Genomic DNA, 20,798 nt, shown 5'->3' on the forward strand with positions numbered 1-20,798 from the left:
CATCTTTTTTTCCTTCTTCTTCGTTTAATCTCAGCGAGATATACTAGGTCTTTTTCTTTTTTTTTTATATATATATATCGTCATTCGTCGGGAATAAAATTTTATTATGCGAATCCCGTCTTATCGATTAATCCTTTTTTGCGATGGTAAATGTGCGATGGTCTGTGCATGACCAAAAAGAAAAAAAAAAAGGTCTACATAAAGAAATAAAAGAGATAAAACTTACCAGGTACCACTGCTCCTTAAATAATGGATCGGTGAATAAATTTTGAAAGGGTACACCCCGATTTCTTTGCCGATGGAACGACGCTTGTCTCGGTCGTGGTCCGAAATCTTCGAAGAACGGAGGATAATCGCCGAATGTGGCAAAGGACGTTGCTTCGAAATCTCTCTTCTTACGTTTTTTTTCATGTTGCTGCTGGAACCAGTGCACCTGCAAAACGACAGATTTTTTTTTTCTTTACTTCTTGTTTTTTCTTACTTCTCATCGACGATATAGTTTTTCTATGATTTCTTTGTACAAATTTTCTTTCTTTCTTTTTTCCTCTTTTTTTATATACACATAATTAATCAATTTTATTTGTTATGCAAAGATTCTTAGGATAGACATTTATAAAATGATTTTATGTTTATTTATTTACATTGCATCAATTCGAAAAGGATTGTTTCCACGTGACGTTTTCGTTTTTCTCGAACAAAAAAAAAGAAAGAAAAAAAAAGAAAAAAGAAGGGAAGTATTAATATTAAACGTGTCCCACGAGTTCTTAAAAAAAAGATTTTTCCTCTCTTTCGTAACGTCAAGAAAATCGTAAATGTTATAGATATAGCGATAAAAAATTTTAATTTATCGCGATCGTCTTTTCCTGATTTTAGAAGAAACAATTTCACTTTTACGAGAAATCGAACAGAATATCGTATATATAATTAATCGCTTTAGTTTTTCCGTTTTTCTTCTTCTTCTTCTTCTCTTACTCGAAAGAAACGTTTTCAACGAAATGATATCTACCAACGTTTAACGTTATCCTTCTATCTCTTATCACACATTTTGGCACGTTATTCGTTCATTTAGCCGACGTTAAAACGATAGACAGAGAGAGAAAGAGAAAGAGAGACAGAGAGAGAGAGAAAGAAAGAGAGAACAAGCTTCATACGAATTTTCACGGCACATTTCTTAAAATAAATATCGCGGAAATAATAGATGAGCGCATCGGTAGTACAATTAACGTCGATTCGACGCTCGATAAATTTTCCATCTTTTTCTTTCTTTCTTCCTCTCTTTCTCTTTCTCCTTTCGCTTTCCTACGATAGTATAAAGTTGGTCGCATAAAACGCGAGCGTGCAGTTACGAGCGTGTAAATTAGTTGAACTCTTGATGTCGAATAGCGACGTCGTTTTACTTTCATTTGCCGCGAAATATCCACGCTTTTCGTGAACATCTCTCTTTCTCTCTCTCTCTCTATATATATATATATGTATATACATATATATATATATATATATGGATAGAGAGAAAGGGGGAAGGGGAAGAGAGAGAAAGATGGAACACAAGAGAATGAAAGAGAGAGGATTTGATGGTCGTTAGGACGCGGATCGGCGAACATGCGGGTCGTTAATCGAGCAATCAACGAAAAACGTTCCCGGAACGAAGAGCTTTAATTCGAGAGAGTACCGAACGGCCGAGTAGAACGAGAAAATCGTCTATTTCGACTTTCGTTCATGCGTATCTTCTCCCCTCCCTCTCTCTCTACTACCGAAAAAGTCAGAAAATGAAAAAAAAAAAAAAAAACTTGTGGAGAGAGAGGGCCGAGATTTGTGTCAATATTTCTTTTCTTCTTTTTTCTTTCCCTATTTTATTACACAGATATATATAATATTTCTTTATAATACTATTTATTCATTTTGTTATATATGTATCAATTTATCTTACATTTTTATAGATATTAAATATTACGTATAACTTTTACATTTATTTGTATTTAATAACACAAAATAAATTCACTTCTATTCTCTCTAATTTCTCTCTAATCTCTCTCTCTCTCTCTCTTGCATGCTAACTTTATCTATCTATCTATCTATCTATATTTCTCTCTCTCTATCTCTATCTTGCAATTCCCCTTTCACCGGCGCGAGATTCACGATCTTTGCATTTTGGCAACGATCCAGAATGCAAGGCGGGTTACGCATTGTACGGATCGGCCGAGTTCCGAGTTCTGATGTTCGTGTCCACTACTACATAACAATGACGATGACGACCGACAACTACGAAGACGACGACGACGACGACGACGACGAGGATGAGGACGAGGACGAGAATGAGGACGAGGACAAGACGAGGATGAGGACGAGGACAAGACGAGGATGAGAACGAGGTCGAGGATGAGGATGAGGATGAGGACGAGGACGAGGATGAAGATACGACATTCACGAAAATGCATCCTATGAATCACGAACGCTAAGGTAGACTCTCTCTCTACTGATCGTTCGCGGCTCAACGATTTCGAGTCTATCTCAACAAGGTCGTTTCCGAAAGGACGAAACGTTCAAATGCTTCGAGAATGCACAATCGAACGGAGGAATTTCTCTTCTCTCTCTCTCTTTCTCTATCTGTCTCTATTTCCTTCGTCTTTCGATGCCACGAGATATCGTACGCCCGAGTAAGCATATCCCTGTGTTATTCGAACAACTAATCGAATGAAAATATCACTTCAGAGAACGAAATACGTTTATTTTTTTATTTCTTTTTTCATATTATCAATTAATTATGACAAATATCGACGATTTTCTTTTTTCGTTTCACTTTTTCTTACCGTCGAAATCATTAATTAAATCGTCCTTGAGATTATCTTCGATTGGTACGTACGATTTAGTTCACGTTTTGTAAAAACATTTACGCGATCAAAACTTTTCCCAAGATCATTCTTTTTCTCAAAAATCTTTCGTTTTTTTCTCCGTTTCTTTTTTTATTTCATTCATTCATATATAAGTTGGTTTCTGAAAACCATGGAAGAAAATGATCGTTCGAACGACTATCTTCTTCTTCATTTTTTCTTCTTATCCTTTCCGTCGCGAATCAACCAATATCGTCGACTGATACGTTTTGAATAAATAATCGTGCGAACGTAAATAACGAAAACCAGCATCGTTTGGCGCAGACGTTGAGTCGATCGTAAAACGTAAAAGAGAACGGAAGGTGATGGAAATGGGGGAGGAGAGGAAGCTTTGGGGAAAAGGGGTAGGAGGGGAGGGGATAAAGCTCGTAAAATAAACTTGCGGGTATGTCTTCGACGATTACTCGAGAAAACTGCTGTGACATGAACTCGTTATATCCTTAAGTCTACATAGAAGATATATTATATTGTATATTCGCGATACATATCGTCCATAAATTTGTTCGAAGAATGTGAGAGAGAGAGAGAGAGAGAGAGAGAGAGAGAGAGAGAGAGAGAGAGAGAAAGAAAAAAAAAGAAAAATAAGAAACAAATAAAAGGGTAAACAGGTGAAAGAGTGAAACATGAAAGAAGAAGATAAAAAATAAAAGTAAAAAAAAAAATAAACAGAAAGAAAGAAAGAAAGAAAAAGAAAAAAACGAAAAGACACGGGAAATATATCGCATGTATTATCGAAGAATGTCGAAAGACGTTCATCGTTGTTCTCGTCGTCCTCCTCCTCGTCGTTGAAGGATCTCCTTCTTGAGAACGTGGAAAAGAGAATCGGCAAATCCTGTCGGCGTCGAAGAAACATCGAAAATCCGCGGCTCGTGTCGTGAATAAGTAATCGCGAAGAGCTGTGAAGGAAAACGAGAGCTCCTCTCCCAAACGCGTAACACTAGAAGAGTTAGACGATATAACACGAGAGAAAAAGAGAGACAGAAAAAGAAAGAGAGAGAGAGAGAGAGAGAGAGAAAGTATCGATCTCCGAGAATCGAACTTTTCGACACGAATAAATTGGACCTTGTGACCGTAGTCTCTTCTTTACGATTTAAATAAGAGGGAGAGAGATAGACGAACAGATAGACACATTTTTCATTTGGAAATAGTCATTTTTTTTTTCTTTTTTTTTAACAAGATATACATCTGTAGAAATTTTGAAAAACAGATTTAAATTAGACTGATGTTTTGTATTTATACATCGATTAATTCGAGGACAGATAGATAAAAAGAGAGCCACGTATTTCACGTAGAACATCCTTTCTAACGAAAAAAAAAGAAGAAGAAATTTAAAAAATCAGATTAAATTAGATAGACATTTTCTATCGATATCTCGAGCTCGACTAATTCGAAGGATTCGCGTTTTTTTCTTTCTTCTTTCTTTTTTTTTTTTTAAAGAATTCAACATTCCTTCCTGTGGTATGCATAAAATTATCCCATAACTCCTCAAGGATTAAATAACGAGCGACAAGGGAATTCGTTTATCGGGGTCACGAATTTGATGTCCACGAATTACTGGCAATAGGTAAACGTTATTCCAAAGTAGAACGAGATCTAGAGAAGAGTAATATCCGAAATATCACGGATTCTCTTTTCTCCGAAGACGTACCCCCGTTCGATTTAAAGCGCATCTCGAAGATTCTATTGTCCTGGTAAAGAAAACGCAAGGTAGGTGGTCCCGTCGAGCGTTCTAAAGACAATATTGTCTTTCTCAACACGATAGTATTTTATCGTTTTCTCTATCTTTCTTAGAGAAAGAGAAAGAGAAAGAGAAAGAGAAAGAGAAAGAGAAAGAGAAAGAAAGAGAGCAATAAGAGAGAGAAAGAGAGAGTATTCTTCTAGAGTACATTTAAAGACCACCTACAAGCGAAAGAGATTTTACTTCAGAAATATCAGACTTAAGCTTCCCTTTTTCTTTGTTTTTCAATATTTTTTATTTCTTCTTTTTATCAATTCTCTCTCTCTCTCTCTCTCTCTCTCTCTCTCTCTCTCTCTCTCTGCCTTTCTTCTTTTCTTCGAGGAAATAAAAAACAAACAAAAAAAAGAAAAAAGATTACGTTCGTATCATTACCGATTTTCAATCAAACTAAAAGTAAACGAAAGGGATCATTTCTTTTTCACAATTTTAGTTTTGTTAAATGCGATCGTCTATATGATTCTTTTGGTTTATTATAATCCTTCCTAGCTGCGGCTTATCGTTAAATGATTCGAAGAGATTGTTCAAAGGAAATGGGATAGAACACTTACCCGTGAATCGTCTCTCAGTATTCTGTGATGTGGCTCGCTCTCTGTCAGTGATCTCTTGTTCAATCGTCTGTGAGAGAAGAGGAAGTAGTTCTTCAATGAGCCAATCTGTAAAAGTTGAAAAATAAATGATTTTTATTTTTTTTTGTTAATCCATACGATTGTTATACGCGATTTATTCGGTCTTTTTCTTTTTTTTTTTTAATAAATTTACGACGAAACATCCTCGAAAATTATCTTGGGGAATATAATGAATATCTTTTAATACAGTTTATTAAAAAAACATAAATCGATTCGATCCATTGATTCCTTTCAAAGAACACCATGAAAGATATATAAATATGAAAGTGCTAAAGCAAGAGAATGAAAGAAGATAACACGATATGATAGAGAGATCGAGCGATCTTGAAAACTAGATCTCGAAAATATTCTAACCGACATCACAGGTTATACGAATCGATAGTTTTCTTAGCGATGCATGGTTATAACTCAAACGTCAAAAGTTCGCATACTTTCGTATTCCATCGTGAATTTTACATCCCTAGGTAAAGTTTAAACTACTATTGGGGTATAAGGTTTAGTCATTTGAAAGTGAAAATATCCGAACGTTTACTCGTTGTTGAGTTTATCGATACATGCAAAAAGATCTACGAGAATCTCCACTGACCTTGAATAGAGAATATTCAAAAATAGTAAATGTATTTTCGTACGAAACGTTTGATTGAGATATTAAAAGAATTCAACAGTTTTTTTATTGCGATAATAAAAATTATTTTCTCATAAATATATTCGCATAACTTTTTTTTTCGTTTGTGATAGGAGAAATAATTTTAAATTCAAGCGCTCGAATATCTTCGAAACAAAAAAAAGAAGAGAAAAAGGGAAAAAGAAAAAACAAATTTCTCAAATCATTTTCGTAGTCATTCCCCATTCGAAATATTCCTAAGCGAGATGAATATTTCGGTGTTCCATTTTAAATAACACACTCTTCGTATACACAACATAAAGTAACACATACGAGATTGCTGACAAAATCTTTTTATCTCGACACATTGGAATTTCCTCGGAGTAGTTCAGAAACATCTAGATAGAAAATTTGGACAATATCCGTCCGAGAGATAGGGAAGAAATCTTGTAATATCGATTCTTTTACGTTCTCTCTCTCTTTTTCTCATTTTCTCTATCTAAAGATGAAGATAGAAATTGGTTTAGTCATTCTATTGCGATTTCCTTTCTACAAAAAATGTTCTGGCCCTCTGTAGAAATATTTCCCACTTTTTCTTTTCGATGTTATGTAATTTGAAAAAAAAAAAAAAAGAAAAAAGCTCTTTCAAAACAAGCTCTTTTAACGATAGACGCGATGATTAAGGGAAAAAGCCATGAAATTTTTTTCGAATGCGGAACGAGTTCGGAGCGATATAAAAAAAAAAAAAAGAAAAAAGGAGAAAACAAAAAAAAAAGAAAAAAGAACCTGACTGTAAAATTGATTTCGTCGGTTTTCCATTTTCCCTTTGACTTCAACCGAAAACTCTCTCTCCTTCTCTCTCTCTCTCTCTCTCTTTCTTTTTTTAACCACTGCAATATGCACTCGTCGTTATTCGATATCGTTCGACGGCCAATGGCAGGGAGCTTAATAATTTTTCCTCAACGTCGAATCACGCAGTAATACCGTTCTCGTCCTTTATATGTTCCCGCGTCATTATATTTTTTATTCTTCTCCTTTTTTATTTTATATTACAGATAGGTCGCATTTGCGTACCTTGATCATCGCGACGAGCATACTAATTAACACACGATTGAATGTAGATATACATACATACATACATATATACATACATACACACACACACACACACATTTGCGTTTGGAATTATACTTTTTTTATTTTTCTATTCTTTTTACTTTATTTTTTTTTAAATCATTCATATAACGAACTAGATCGAGTTCGATAGTCAGTTCGAGACACATATACGTATACGTATTTATGTTCTAGATACGTATACAAGCGTTTTAGGAACTGTAAGATATATTTTATGTACATGTATATATGTATATATCTGAACCAACGATAAAAGCTTTTTATACTACTACTACTACTAGTATTCCTACTACATTGACTTCAGCGGTCCTAAGAAAAGTAAGCCATCGCATGAACTTTTCAATTCTCACGTATTTTCGTGGCCTATCTCTCGCATTATGCGCAATAGCCTCGTTTTATTTCGCGCACGTTTCGTTAAGTTACGTAGGAGAATAAGTAGAATAGGATGAAATAGAGAAAAAGAAAAACGAGTGAGTAAGAAGGAGATAGAGAGAAACAGAAAGAGTATGAGAGAGACAGAGACAGAGAGACAGAGAGGGAGAGAGAGAGAGAGAGAGAGAGAGAGTAAAACAGAGAATAGATGTAGAGATAGAAGCTCTGTGAACGTGCTTCAGCCGTCTTCTTACCAAAATTACGAATCCTGTCGCGGATCAAGAACGTGAAAAGAATTTCACTGTTGGTTCCCTTTTTGTAACCTTATGGATCTTGGAATAAGTATCCTCTTCCCTTTCCCCAACTTATGTCTCGTAAATGGATGCATCTTATACACGTCTATAACTGATTCTCTCATCGAAATGAAACGAATCGTTAAATATATATATATATATATACGTACATACAAGTACGACTATTCGACTATTATTAAATGTACAACATGATATTATTTCTTCTCGATTTTTATTTTATTTATTTTTTTTCTCATGATAATAAATCGATTAAAAAACAACAAGGTTTGAATTTCGTTAATTGGTCCGTCGTTTCAATTTAAATATCTAGGGAATTTTTTCTTTTGTTCGAGTTTTTTTCAGAAAAAAAATTGATTAAAAAATATCTAAAGAGAGAAAAATTTTGTAGAAAAACATTACACACAGATATATATATATATATATATATATATATATATATATATATATATCTGGAGTTGGTCGTAATAAATATTGTAGGAATTTTTAATATATTTTATAATAGAAATACTAGCGTTGTTTATTTTTATATTAAATATTAAACAAAATACTTTCTTTAATGTCATTTATTAAATATGAAATGTTAAAAGTTTTCAATAAAAAATAATCCATAATGTTATTTATTTAGAGAGAATAAAATAGTAATAAACTTTTTTTTCGATAAAACGATACAAAGATATACAATTTATTTTTATTTATATACATTCTCTCTTTCTTTGCCTATAAAGTATTAAACACTTTCGATGCAACAAAGAATACAATCTATTATTTATTTAGATATATATGTGCTTTTAAAATTGAATAATAGTACTAATTTGGTCAAAGTCAATAATAAAAATGATAACAACAACAACAATAATAATAATAATATTAATAACCAATATATCGACGATGATAAGAATTAAATATTATACTAAATATAGCGTTAAAAATGTAAATAAAATATTTTCTTCTCTCTCCTTTCTACTTTCTTTCTCTACTTTTCTTCGTTCATCGATCGATACGAAGAGAACCCGATAGGATTAACGGCGCAGAGACGAATCTCCTTCTTTCTCTTCCCTTTATCTTCCGAGAGATTCTCTTTCGAGAATTCTTGAATAATTCGTCGTTAGTACGGGGGATGCATGCGAATCCTGTGAAAGTTGAGAAAGTTCTTGGACGTTCTCGCGTAATGTAGGCAGCGAAGTAATAAGAGATTTAAAAAGCGAAAGGAGCCATCTAAGAAAGGAATTTCTCTCTTTCTCTCTCTCTTGTCTCTCTCTTTTTTTCCTTTTACATTTTTTTCCAAGTGTACTAAGAGAAAAAGAGAAAGACATGCGTCTGTCAGTCTTCTCTCTCTCTCTCTTTTCTTTCTTTTTTTTTACATCTAACACGCACCACTTTCCCTCGATTAAGAACATTTTCTTAAAAAACATAAGGGATGCTCTTCATAGAATCATATCTCAAAGCTTCAAGAGCGAGCGAGAGAGAAAGCCAGAACAAGAGAGAGAGAGAGAGAGAGAGAGAGAGAGAGAGAGAGAGATGGTCGATGAATTTCCTTCGGGCACGTAATTTGTGATTCTCTCGACGAAATAAGCTCGAGTCACGCGATCTTAGCTTTGTGGGAATATTACGAACGTTATAAGATTAACCGATGGATGATACCTTACTTTGAAATTACAGGGATCACTCAATTAGCTTTATTAATGGATATCGTGAAACTTTTTACGAAAGGCCATTTCGCAATCCTCGAAGTGGACTTTCAATCGGATTCCTTCTTGAGAGATTATGATCTTAAAAAATCATACATTTTAAATAAGCTTTAATGTTCTCATGTCGAGTCGATTTGTCCCGACGGATAGATCTTTTCCTTTTTACTTTCTTTTTATTATTTCATTTCGATCGCGAAAAGGAACGTGTCCGCGCGAATTAACGGGAATACTAAATCGACGAAGGGAAATAAATGTTCTCGACGTAAGTACCATTCGATTTCGATTTATTATGGTGGGAACACATCTTAGCTGGAGAGAAAGAAAGAAAAAAAAAAAGGAAAAAAAAGGAAAAAAGAAGGAGAGAAAAGAAAAGGAAGAAATAAAAGGAACTCGTTTAAACGAGTATAAAATGAACGTTCGAAAGACATTTTGAATTTTAATTCTCATTTATATCTATTACTAGATATATCGATCGAATAATATCGTTTCACGGTTAGTTAAACGCTTATCCCAGAACGACGATGATGACATGGAGGACGAGGACGACGACGACGACGACGACGACGACGACGACGACGACGTAGCACACATAATATAAAAGTTCTATATAATTTTCTCGCTAAATCAATTTACCTTGAATTCATCGATCGTACATATATTATCGAGAGATAAGAAAGAAGATCGGAGATCTAGTGTAATAATCGGTCTTCAAACCTTATTTCCCATTGTACACGATCATAAGTGACGTATAACTTTTGTCATTGAGCAATCTATGAAAAGAAATTATACGAAATATATAATAAAATAATATCTAACACATATAGTATACAGGCTACGATGGGGGTTAACTTCGAAGAGCGTTACGATCTTTTCGAATGGAATAATGCTGTAAAAAGAGAATAAAGAAAACAACAAAAGAGAGAGTGAGAGAAAGAGAGAGCATTAATGGGGGTTGAAAGATAAAGCAACAACAATACGAAGATCTCCCATCTCGTTCTACCAATGGAATCTTATGGTAAAAAAAGGAAGAAAGAGAGAGAGAGAGAGAGGCTACTACTTCTACGTGTATCGAAGAAAGGTTTACTTTTCGAAGTACGACTGGTCGATCCGTATTTCTTGTGAGAAGAACAACGAGGCAAGATCTTAGATAGTATACTTAGTACCGATTTCCACGAAAAGAGGATTTTTGGTCGGTCGACGTTCCATGGAATTGGCATGAAACACAATTGTAGGAGATAGAAGGAAATCGATACTTCTTAGAATATTCCTTCTTAATTAGTATTGTTATCATCAATGAGTATCTAAAATAATTGCAACGTAAGTAAGTACTTACTTACTTATCTACTTTTTTTATCGCAAAATGATTTTTACAACGACGTAGTGAAAGAAGAAAAAAAATGAAAAAAAAAGAAAGGAGAAAAGAGGAAGATTATACTGAGAACATACGTATGATAATATTTTGAAAGAATAAAAGAAAAGAAAAAATTGTATTTAAAAAAAAAAAAAAACTAATTTATGTTAAAAAAAGCTTTCCAATATACTTCACATATCTCGACTATTATTCGAATTAGAATTATGTATGTATATATGTATATACGACTTTGTTGTGTACACGTATTCGCTCTTTTACGAATTCACTGATAACGAAAGCACTTTTATTAATTCACAAAAAACATGATTTTTAATGTCGACCGATGATCTATTCTGTTCTGGTTCGATCGTTCTCGAAGCAACGAGAAACAAAAGATTCGACTACGAAAAGATAGATGATGGATGGAAAGAGAGAGAGAGAGAGAGAGAGAGAGAGAGAAAGAGATAAATAAAAAACGTGTCGATGTGTTGGAGAGAGAAACGATAGGACGATAAAATCTCGCGTTCATCGCAACGGCAGGGCCGGTCGGTGCCATTAGCCCTCATAATACATTCATGCATCACCCATGGCAACCCATTGTATGACTTAAGCTCCTTCACCTAGTCTCTATTCAAATTCATTCTTTAACTTTTTCTACGAATAGATAATAGAAAAATAGAGAGAGAGAGAGAAGAACAAAAAATAAAGAGAAAAGTTTTTTTAGTTTTCTTTTTTATTTTTTGTTTTTTTGAACGTTATTTTATTTTTTCTTTACCTCCTTACTTTTTTCTTTCTTTTTCTTTTTTTTTTTTTTTGATTCAAGAAACGAAAAGCTATCTTCGATTTTCGATCTTCGACGGGAGATATATTTCGAGCTCGTGGCATTCAATTAGGAAATTGACTTAGGGTTAACTGATTGTGAGTGGTACGAGACAAAGGCGCCTTAGGGGGCTCGTATCTAAATGTAGGTGGTTAGCGGTGGTGGTCGCTTCACTGGCAACGCTATTGTCAGCGGAAAATTTGCCGAAACTACTCCCTGTCCGTTTACCCAAATGGCTCCCGCGAACAGTTTTGACTTTGAGTGAGAATTCAAAGTGGCAAATCGTTACTAATCTTACGAAGTAAGGTATGTGTTATATATATATGTGTGTGTGTGTGTGTCTTACATACAGCTAGTTATCTAGTTACATATATGGATGTACATTATTGCAACTATCGATTATGTAAAATTAAATATTGAAAAAAATTTTTTAAGAAATATAAAAACAAAAAATAGGAAAGGTAGAAGGATGGAAGAAAGAAAGAAAGAAAGAAAGAAAGAGAGAAAGAGAGCTCGCAAATATTAACTTTCACGTTTATTCCTCTTCTGTTTTAATTAAAACGCATTTCTCTGTGTTAATTAAACTACGTAGTAGAAGCGTGCATATCGACAAGTTTAAATCAAATTAATTATGAAGGACGCTGGGTAGCTATCAAAACCTTGATGGATTCAATAGCTATTTTATATTATTTATAAACTTTCCTATTTAAAGGAAACGAAGGAACGTCAGACTCGAAAAAGGATTTTAACGTTCGATGATATAAATACGTATTACGATTAATAATCCCTACTTTGATCTAACGTTACACGTTAAAATAATGTTTTGGAAGAAAAAAAAAGAAAATGTTTGACGGAAATAGTGCATATAAATTTGTAAAACTTTCTCGTTCACTTGTATGTATAATATATAGTTGCTGAATGCATAGATATTAGTAAATAACAATTTTTCAAAAAAAAAAAAAATGAGAAAAGAAGAGGAAAAAAGAAAAAAAAAGATATTAAAATCAAAATATATAATGAATCGATAAATCATTAAACGCATGTATGCATTCATTTGCATGACATCCAAAAATTCTACTTGATTACTTATACATATAAATCATGAATTTTCTCATACATATATACATACATACATACATACATACATACATACATACATATATACATACACACGTACGTACGAACATACGTACACGACAATACCATATCAAAATTATTATAGAAAGAAAATTCCCCAAATAATCATAGTATTCCCATAGCTAATAATTCGGGGTATGGGAGAGTAATAACGATAGATATCATCGCAATCACAAAATAGAAACTAATTTCGTCACGCAGTTTTGATTACGAAGACACGGATTGAAATACGAATTCTCTACGTTTTTATAATCCTGAAAATGTATTTCTGATAAACGTAACGCAGACAGATACATATAAATATCTCTATACGACGATACAATCTTTTCTTGCTGCGATAGAGTAATGCCTAAGGATCGAACTCGTGATTAATATATTCACATAGTCTTTTTAGCTTACTTCGCGAGTCAGAAGACGGAAAAAATAACTTTTTTTCTTACGAGGAAATTGTTAGATTCTAGAACAAAAGGACTAAAGAGGATAGTTGCTATATATGTAGATACATGAGAGAGAAGGAGAGAGATAGATAGAGAAAAAGAAAGAGAGAGAAAGAGAAAGAGAAAGAGAGAAATAGAGGGAATAGAGAGACGAGAGGGCGTGTACGTACGTACGGCGATTTATCGTAGCTCGATGGAACACACAACGAGGTTCACGAGTATGGCGACGGCGAGGATGTACGATGCATGTACACGGACTTTCCTCCTCCTCTTCGCTCTCCTCTCTGCTCCTCTTCGCTCCTCTCCACTGTTCTCCGCTATTCTCCTCACCTCTCATTCTCACTCCCTTTCTCTCTCTCTCTCTCTCCCTGTCTCTTTTCCTCTGGTTACATGGAAAACCATTCGAAGCACAGAGCCGTGGTGCGACTACCGGATGAGATAACCTACCTGAATAGGCTTCGAAACTGTTGGCTTGACTGGAGAACGATATTGGTAGTGGTAGTAGCGATGGTAGTAGTGGTAATAGTCGTGGTAGGGTGGGGAGAGATAGGTACCAATGGTAGAAGGTGAGGATAAGCGGGGATAAAACCGCTAAATCAAAGTACCGGCGAATGTCTTAAAGATAACAACGCTTCGCGAGCTTCACAAAAGGTCATCGGCTATTCGCATTCGTATTTCTCCGAATTCGAAGAAAACAATACAAAACGAAAACGTAGGACAAAGAAACGAAACGAAACGAATGTTTCTTATTTTTTATTATCTCTCATTTGTTGTCACCTTTGTCCGAATTTTACAAATGTTTATATACGACGATGACTCACTCCTCGCGTCCTTCGGAAGACGATCGCAAGATAAAAGAACTTTGTTGTTGTATCGCGCGTTAGATCTTGTGTAGTATCTACGTACTATGTTTATATTATACTATTTCGATTCGTAGAAAATTTCTCCTCCGAGAAATTTATATGGATATGTATATACATACATATATCTAGTTTTCCTCTCGCGATAGCCTAGCCCATATCGTTCGCTATTTTCTTCCTAAGGAATCATTCGTCTCAATAAATTTGGTATGGGAAGGTTGTTTTTCACCGTGAGTTTTCTCTTTCTCTTTCTCTTTTTTCTGTTTCTTTTTTTTTCTCTCTTTCTATTTTTCACTTTCACGTACACACACGCGCGTAAAAGCGATCCCCCTTTCTCGCGTTGTGTAGTTACATATACGTATGTATGTATGTATATATATATTCTACGTGTAAAACGTTTGTTCGTTCGTGACGTTATCAAGGAAAGAGAGCTGACTTGACTTGGGAAGACTCTCCCGAAGATTTTATCAATGTTCGTCCGAGCATAGCGTTTAGGATGAAAAATTTCTAACGTTCGTTGCTTGCCAGCAGGAGGATTCACAAGTAAAAAAGCAACAAAACCAACGAAACGTACATGGGTAGAGTGAAAGAGGAAAGTTAAGGAGAGAGTGAAGAAAAGAAAAATATACGAAGTAAGAATTAAAATTTATTCGATTTCGTATTTCGACTTGAAACGCGTAACGTAACACGTTCCGTGCAAAACGCCGAGAGAAAGAGATAAAATTAGAAATAAATAATATCGTTTTAAAGTTTTACTCCAAAGTAAGAAAAGATGGTCTACTTATATCGATAAATTACAATCCTATTGAAATATTCCTCGATTAATATTTCAAATCGCATTTGTCAAGATAAAAAAAAAAAGAAAAATGTGTTGGTTTTAAAAGTTTCGAATCTGTCAATTATATTATTAATTATAATCGATATACAATTTCGATCGAATTTCGAATTAACGTCGTAAATTCGTTTATATTAATTATATTTACGTAATTCTCGTTATGAGGAATATCAATTTTATTTCTCTCTCTATCTCTCATTCTCTTTTAGATTCGTATTTTTACATTTCAAAAAATTTGCTAGGCATAGCGAGAGATATACATGGACGTCGAACTCTTCCATTCTTTGAATCCTTCGCATAATGCTGACCACGTATTCCGGATTTCGTTCTTTTTCGACTTTCACTCGCGATATCGTGGATTCCCTTGGAATTTTCCGGGGTGAGAGAGAAAGAGAAAGAGAGAGAAAAAAAAGAAAGAGAGAGAGAGAGAGAGAGTAACTTTATCGAAGTCCTCCTTTTTACGAGGATGTTGATTGTTTTATCAAGAAGGAGGAGGACAAGAGGGTCCTAGAAGGTACCAGGATGGAATTTCAAACGCTTGTAATAATAATGCGTCTGGTAGAACAGCAGCTTAGAAACATACAATGGTGGTAGTAGGTACTACCTATATCTAACGATAAAGGATTTTTCGTGTCGAATTTTTCTACGAAGGTGTGAAAGCATCCCCTTCTTTCTTTATTTCTTTCTCTCTTTCTCTCTCCCTTTTCCTTTCTCTCTCTCTCTTTCTTAACTCTCGTCGCTTCCTGGATTTTTAACACTCTCTTATTGTAAACCACGGAAGAGAGCGTCGTCGTTTCTCTCGGTAATGCAATAACGCCGAATTGCTACGGCCGATAGAGTGATAGAGATAAAAAGAAAAAGAGAAAGAAAAAAGAAAGAGAGAGAGAGAATTCACTTTGGAATTATCACGAGTACCATGCGATTCTCGCCATTTACTTGCGATCGTGCTCGAATGGAACGTGTAGGACATTCGACAAAACTCTATCGACTTCGTTTGTGTACTATGTGTACACACACACATAATATATATATGTATATATATATATATATATATATGTAATTCGTACATATATATCTAATTCGTTATTTTTCGTGTTCTTGCGGAAAACGTGACCGCCAGGAAAAATTCTTCTGAGGGAAAAGAGAATGATCGTTATTCTTCGTCTTTCTCTTCTTTCCCCCTCTCTATCTCTCCCACCCATCCCTTTCTCCCTTTCCCCCCTCTCTTCTTTCTTTTTCTTCCACGTTGGAACGTCAGAATCGTAATTTACGGAAGTCTTTTTTTCCCTATCGATCTTGAAGGAGGAAACACGGTGTGACGTAGAGAACGAGGCTGTCTCGGTGAAAGCGAATAGATCTCGATGGAACGTTGCTATAAATCGTAGTATGTGTTACTCTCTTTCTCTTTCTCTTTCCCTTTCTCTCTGTCTTTATCTATCTTTATTCGACGTATATATTTCCTCTATTCTCTATCACCGAGATATACATACATATACACCTACTATAAAGTTTGCGAACCCTTTGAGTAAAACTATCATCGCGACACCTCTTACTGTTATTTCGTAATTACGTGTAATTTACTATGTAAATCGAACGTTAATAATAGGTATCTATACAACTTGTGTATTAGTTTTAACTGAGACTTTGAAAAGGATAATCTTATATTTACGTAACGAGATAAATATAAAGTAGTGTATCGTTCATTGAAAATCGATAAGTATGAAAAGTATGTATGTTTTAATTGACGTAAAGATCGATTGATTTAATCGAATAGTGATTTGAACGAGTGATCAAATTATTAATGGTATTGTATTAAATTCTTTGTTTGATAATATGTACATTCATAATTTTATCGATAAGAAAGGAAATGCGTCGTCTTTCGAAATTAATCTTTCAAAGATTTCGTTCGTTCTACACGTATCGTTATCGGCCATTGGGGAGAATCTACGAAAGCATAAGATTTTTACTCTTACTATTATTCCAATCACGTATAATCGATATCGTTCTCTTTGGTATAACACGTTCGGTCATCGAGTTAACTCTTTTTATGAAGATAATCCCTTTCGACGATCAAGAATTCTCATTTGTCTTATTTATTCGCGATAAATTCGATGGAAGCAGGAATGAATCGAACACAACAAAAAAAAAAAAAAAGAAAAAATTGGAAAGAATTTTTTGCCAATGTACATACATACGTACAAGTGATTCTTTTGTTTCTTATTCCCGGTTTTGGATCTATTCGATGCGATTCGATTCAGCGATTCGCGAATAGAATCGCGAGAATAACGTTGCGTAGAAGAGCAACAATAATAACAAAACCGAAGTTCGGTGTTAGTTGTTATCCGACAATACTCGCGATGGTTTCGAAGTATAGCGCAAGTAAAAGCCGGTAGTATGTAGAATCGAAAACGAATATACCTCCTCCTCGCGATGTCGCACAGAGCGTGACGTCAGCGCGCGAAACAATCGTCCCCAACCACTGACCGACCGATCGACCGATCGTTCTCGTTTATTTTAACTTTTTCTTCTCTTTTGTTTTCTGTTTTTTTTTTGTTCTCTCCTCTCTCTCTCTCTCTCTCTTATTTTTTTTCCTTTTTTTTTCACGCATGTTACGCGTTTATCGGTCCACTATTTCTCTCTTTCATCTCACCGGTCGACCTCAACTCGATTTTATTTTCTATAATGGTACAGTTTTTTTCCTTTTCGATTATTAAATCGATTTAATATTTGATAATAACTTTGATCGGCGAGAGAGAAAAGAAGTCGATCATAATTCGTTCGCCATCAGAATGTTAGAATTTTTTTTTCTTTTTTTTCCCGAATAACTCAATTAGGATCTAACGAAATTTTGTAATGAGCTCGAAGAATAATCCAGGATATGATGGATATATTATCTTCAGAAGAATGAGATAATTCTTCTGATCTTTTTGAGCGAAGAAATTTTTTTGTCGGCAACCAAGTGGCTAACCACGAAGTAGCAACGTAAGCAAACAAAACCGAAGTACCCTTCTCGTCCTTTGGAACGCCCGCTTGTACCGAGTACCAAGGGTATTCGTCCTACCACTTGAAGTATACTTCAAACGGACCCTCTTCTTTCGGTAAATACGTTGCTCTACGAAACGGTACTTTAAATGAAAGATCTCGAACAAGAGACTTTTAAAGAGAGAACATTATTTTTCCATGAGATCGCAGTTTTGTCTTATTACTTCGATACAAGCTCGTACTAACTCGATTCGCGAATTAACGCGAATAAAACCGAACGAGAGTAATTTCTATAAATCGCAAAATGAATTTTATTTTATTTTATTTTATTTTATTTTATTTTATTTTTTATAAATTTAACATTGCAATTGTCATCTGTGGATATATTATCGCGATATTATATATTTATCTCCAACAACAAACGATGCAAGCAATTGTTTTTGCGTTATTGTAATATAATCGTAAAAGAAGAGTCGCAGGATTGGTTTGCCGGTGTACGCAAATGAAAAGGATTCGAAGAAAAAAGTAAAGGAAAATGTAAAAGTATGTAACGACGTGTTAGAAACGAACGAAAAAGTAAGTAAGTAAATAAGTAAGTAAGTAAATAAGAAAATAAGTAAGTAAGTAAATAAGTACTTACTTATATACTTACTTATGTATCTACGAAGGGACAAAAGTGCAAAAGGGTAGTTTTAGTACGCGTTAGGTATCTTTTACCGTTTTAACTTGGCATATATAGCGTTCTTTAATGTCCAAACGATCTCGCGGATCGTCCTCCGGTGTTCTTCTTCTTTTATATCGCTAGAACCAGACGTGAGCGAGCTCTGCTAACGCCGGCAAACGGAGAACCTAATGACCGGAAAAACGTTCTCCTTCTAGCACAGAGAACAGAGGAAGGAAAAAGAATCCTCCGTAGGATTTTTCTACTTCTCTCTCTCTCCCTTCTTTCTTTCATCCTTTATTTCTTTCTTTCTTTCTTTATCTATCTATCTATCTATCTATCTATCTATATCTATATCTATCTCTATCTCTATCTCTCTCCTTTTGTCCTTCGTACGTTTCTTCGTTCGTTCCTTTCTGACTTAGCAAAACGTAAATTTCACGATGGAATTCGTTGATTCAACCGGGGATGTCTGCCTGCTTGACTGCCTGCCTGCCTGCCTGCCTGCCTGCCTGCTTGCCAACGTAAGAACACCGATTTCCTTGGTGGCACAGGAATGAATAAAAAAATGTCGGATAACGAGAGTAGTTGTACGACAGAGAAGAGAGACGGAGAGAGAAAGAGAAACGTACGATGGCAGATGTTGAGGAAATTGCCGACGAGACGAGAAATCGCGGATAGCTTTTTTCTTTCTTTCCGTTCAATCTCCTCCTTCTCATCCTCCTTGTCTTCTTCTTACTTTACTTCTTTTTCTTTTTCTTCTTCTTCTTACTCCACCTCCTTTATTTTCCTGTTTCTTTCTACCTTGTCTGTATGGCGGCTTGGAAAATTTGAATGAACGACGATTCTCCCTTCGATAGCTTCTTCTTTTTTTTTCTTTCTTTCTTTCTTTTTTTTTTACTTTTTATTAGACGACATCCTTCGGATATCGTCGAAAATACTCGCTGACGTTCGCATAGTCAAGTTCTTTTTTATTTACTTTCACAACAATGGACGTTAAGACGCTCGTTTTTTTCTTGGTTAGTTTTCAGATCTTTTGAATGATGATTAGCATTATTATTATTATTATTATTATTATTATTATTACTGTTGTCGTTGTTTTTGTTGTTCTTTTAATGTTTGCGAAATTGGTAAATAAATAAATTGCTTTATTTTTTCTTTCTTCTTTTCTTTTTTCTTTTTCTTTTTTTTTTTTAAGAATACCCAAGTACGGGTCAGTAGGTACTTACTTTCCAATTAGGTAGTCTATTCGACGAATTTTTTATTGTTGTTTTCACCCCTCCCCCTTTCTCTCCCCCTCCACTCCGATCCAATAGGAATGAACTCGCGTTCTCTCTTTACGATTTTCCTAAAAGCAAATGAAATTCTAAACGAGCTCGAGCGAGAGACGAGTGCTTCACGAGCTGGTAGAGTATCAACGAGGAAGAAGAAGTTTCGAGCATAATTTTGCGGAAATAACGTCAGAATTCTCTAGAGAACGAGAGAGAAAGAGAGAAAGAGGGAGTTAGTGGAAAAGGTACGTTAATTATATGCAGTCAATTCTGAAAAGTATTTAATAATAAGTTAGACAGAAAGAGAGAAAAAGAGAGAAAGAGAAAGGGAAATCATTGTCGAAATAATTTCGCGAAAAAGACGAACGAAATGCGCCGAGTGAATCCAACCGAACCTTCGTTCTAAAGCTTCGAATTTTATTTTACATTATAATTTATAAGAGTTAAAGCGTGTTCGATAACGCGATAACAATACTCTTACTTTTCATTGTTCCAATTATCGTTATTTAAAAATAATAAATCTCTTGTATATAAATATTAAAATAAATATGGAAATCCACGCACGTTGGCAAACGTAGAACGATCGTGGAAAGCGTTAAAGGAAATTTTTTATGTGAAAGTATTATTGTTCCAAATGAAAATATTTCATTGTCGAAATGATAAAGATTTTCTCTTAGAGATTAGAATCGGAGAAAATTTGGAAATACGAAGTATAATAATACGGTATAATAAACACGAACTTGTAATGGATTATAGAGGGTTAATAACTTTTCCTATTAACTCTAAGTAATATATCTGTGCTATAAACAACTATTTCGTTGGAAGGACGCAAACAACATTAATACTGTTAGTTGACACGTAAAATTTCTTCTCTTTAACTACGCACGTTGCTTCTCTTACGTATGTATGTATCTATCTATCTGTGTATTTATGTATCTATGTGTCTATGTATCTCTGTCTTGTATATCTCAATCTACAATCTCGCTTCACGCGCTCGTTATACAGTAAGATATATCCGAAGTACACTGAATTACGATTTTCTTTTTCTCTCTTCCTCTCCCTCCCTCCCTCTTCCCCCCC

At 34.6% G+C, this 20,798-nt stretch overlaps 1 protein-coding gene across 2 annotated transcripts in view; it reads right to left on the bottom strand.

Moving 5' to 3' along the window:
• The window catches only part of LOC127071645 (furin-like protease 2), a 318,998-nt gene that overhangs the window by 17,896 nt on the left and 280,304 nt on the right, over nucleotides 1-20,798 (bottom strand). For both annotated transcript variants that reach the window (XM_051011160.1, XM_051011161.1), the window contains exons 3-4: nucleotides 5,175-5,279; nucleotides 227-433 (exon numbers count right to left, since the gene is read on the bottom strand). In XM_051011160.1, coding sequence (XP_050867117.1) covers nucleotides 227-433; nucleotides 5,175-5,279 — 312 coding nt within the window. The remainder of the gene's footprint in view (nucleotides 1-226; nucleotides 434-5,174; nucleotides 5,280-20,798) is intronic.

The sequence above is a fragment of the Vespula vulgaris genome, chromosome 22, assembly GCF_905475345.1.
Source record: "Vespula vulgaris chromosome 22, iyVesVulg1.1, whole genome shotgun sequence".
Classification (NCBI taxonomy): Eukaryota; Metazoa; Arthropoda; class Insecta; order Hymenoptera; family Vespidae; genus Vespula; species Vespula vulgaris.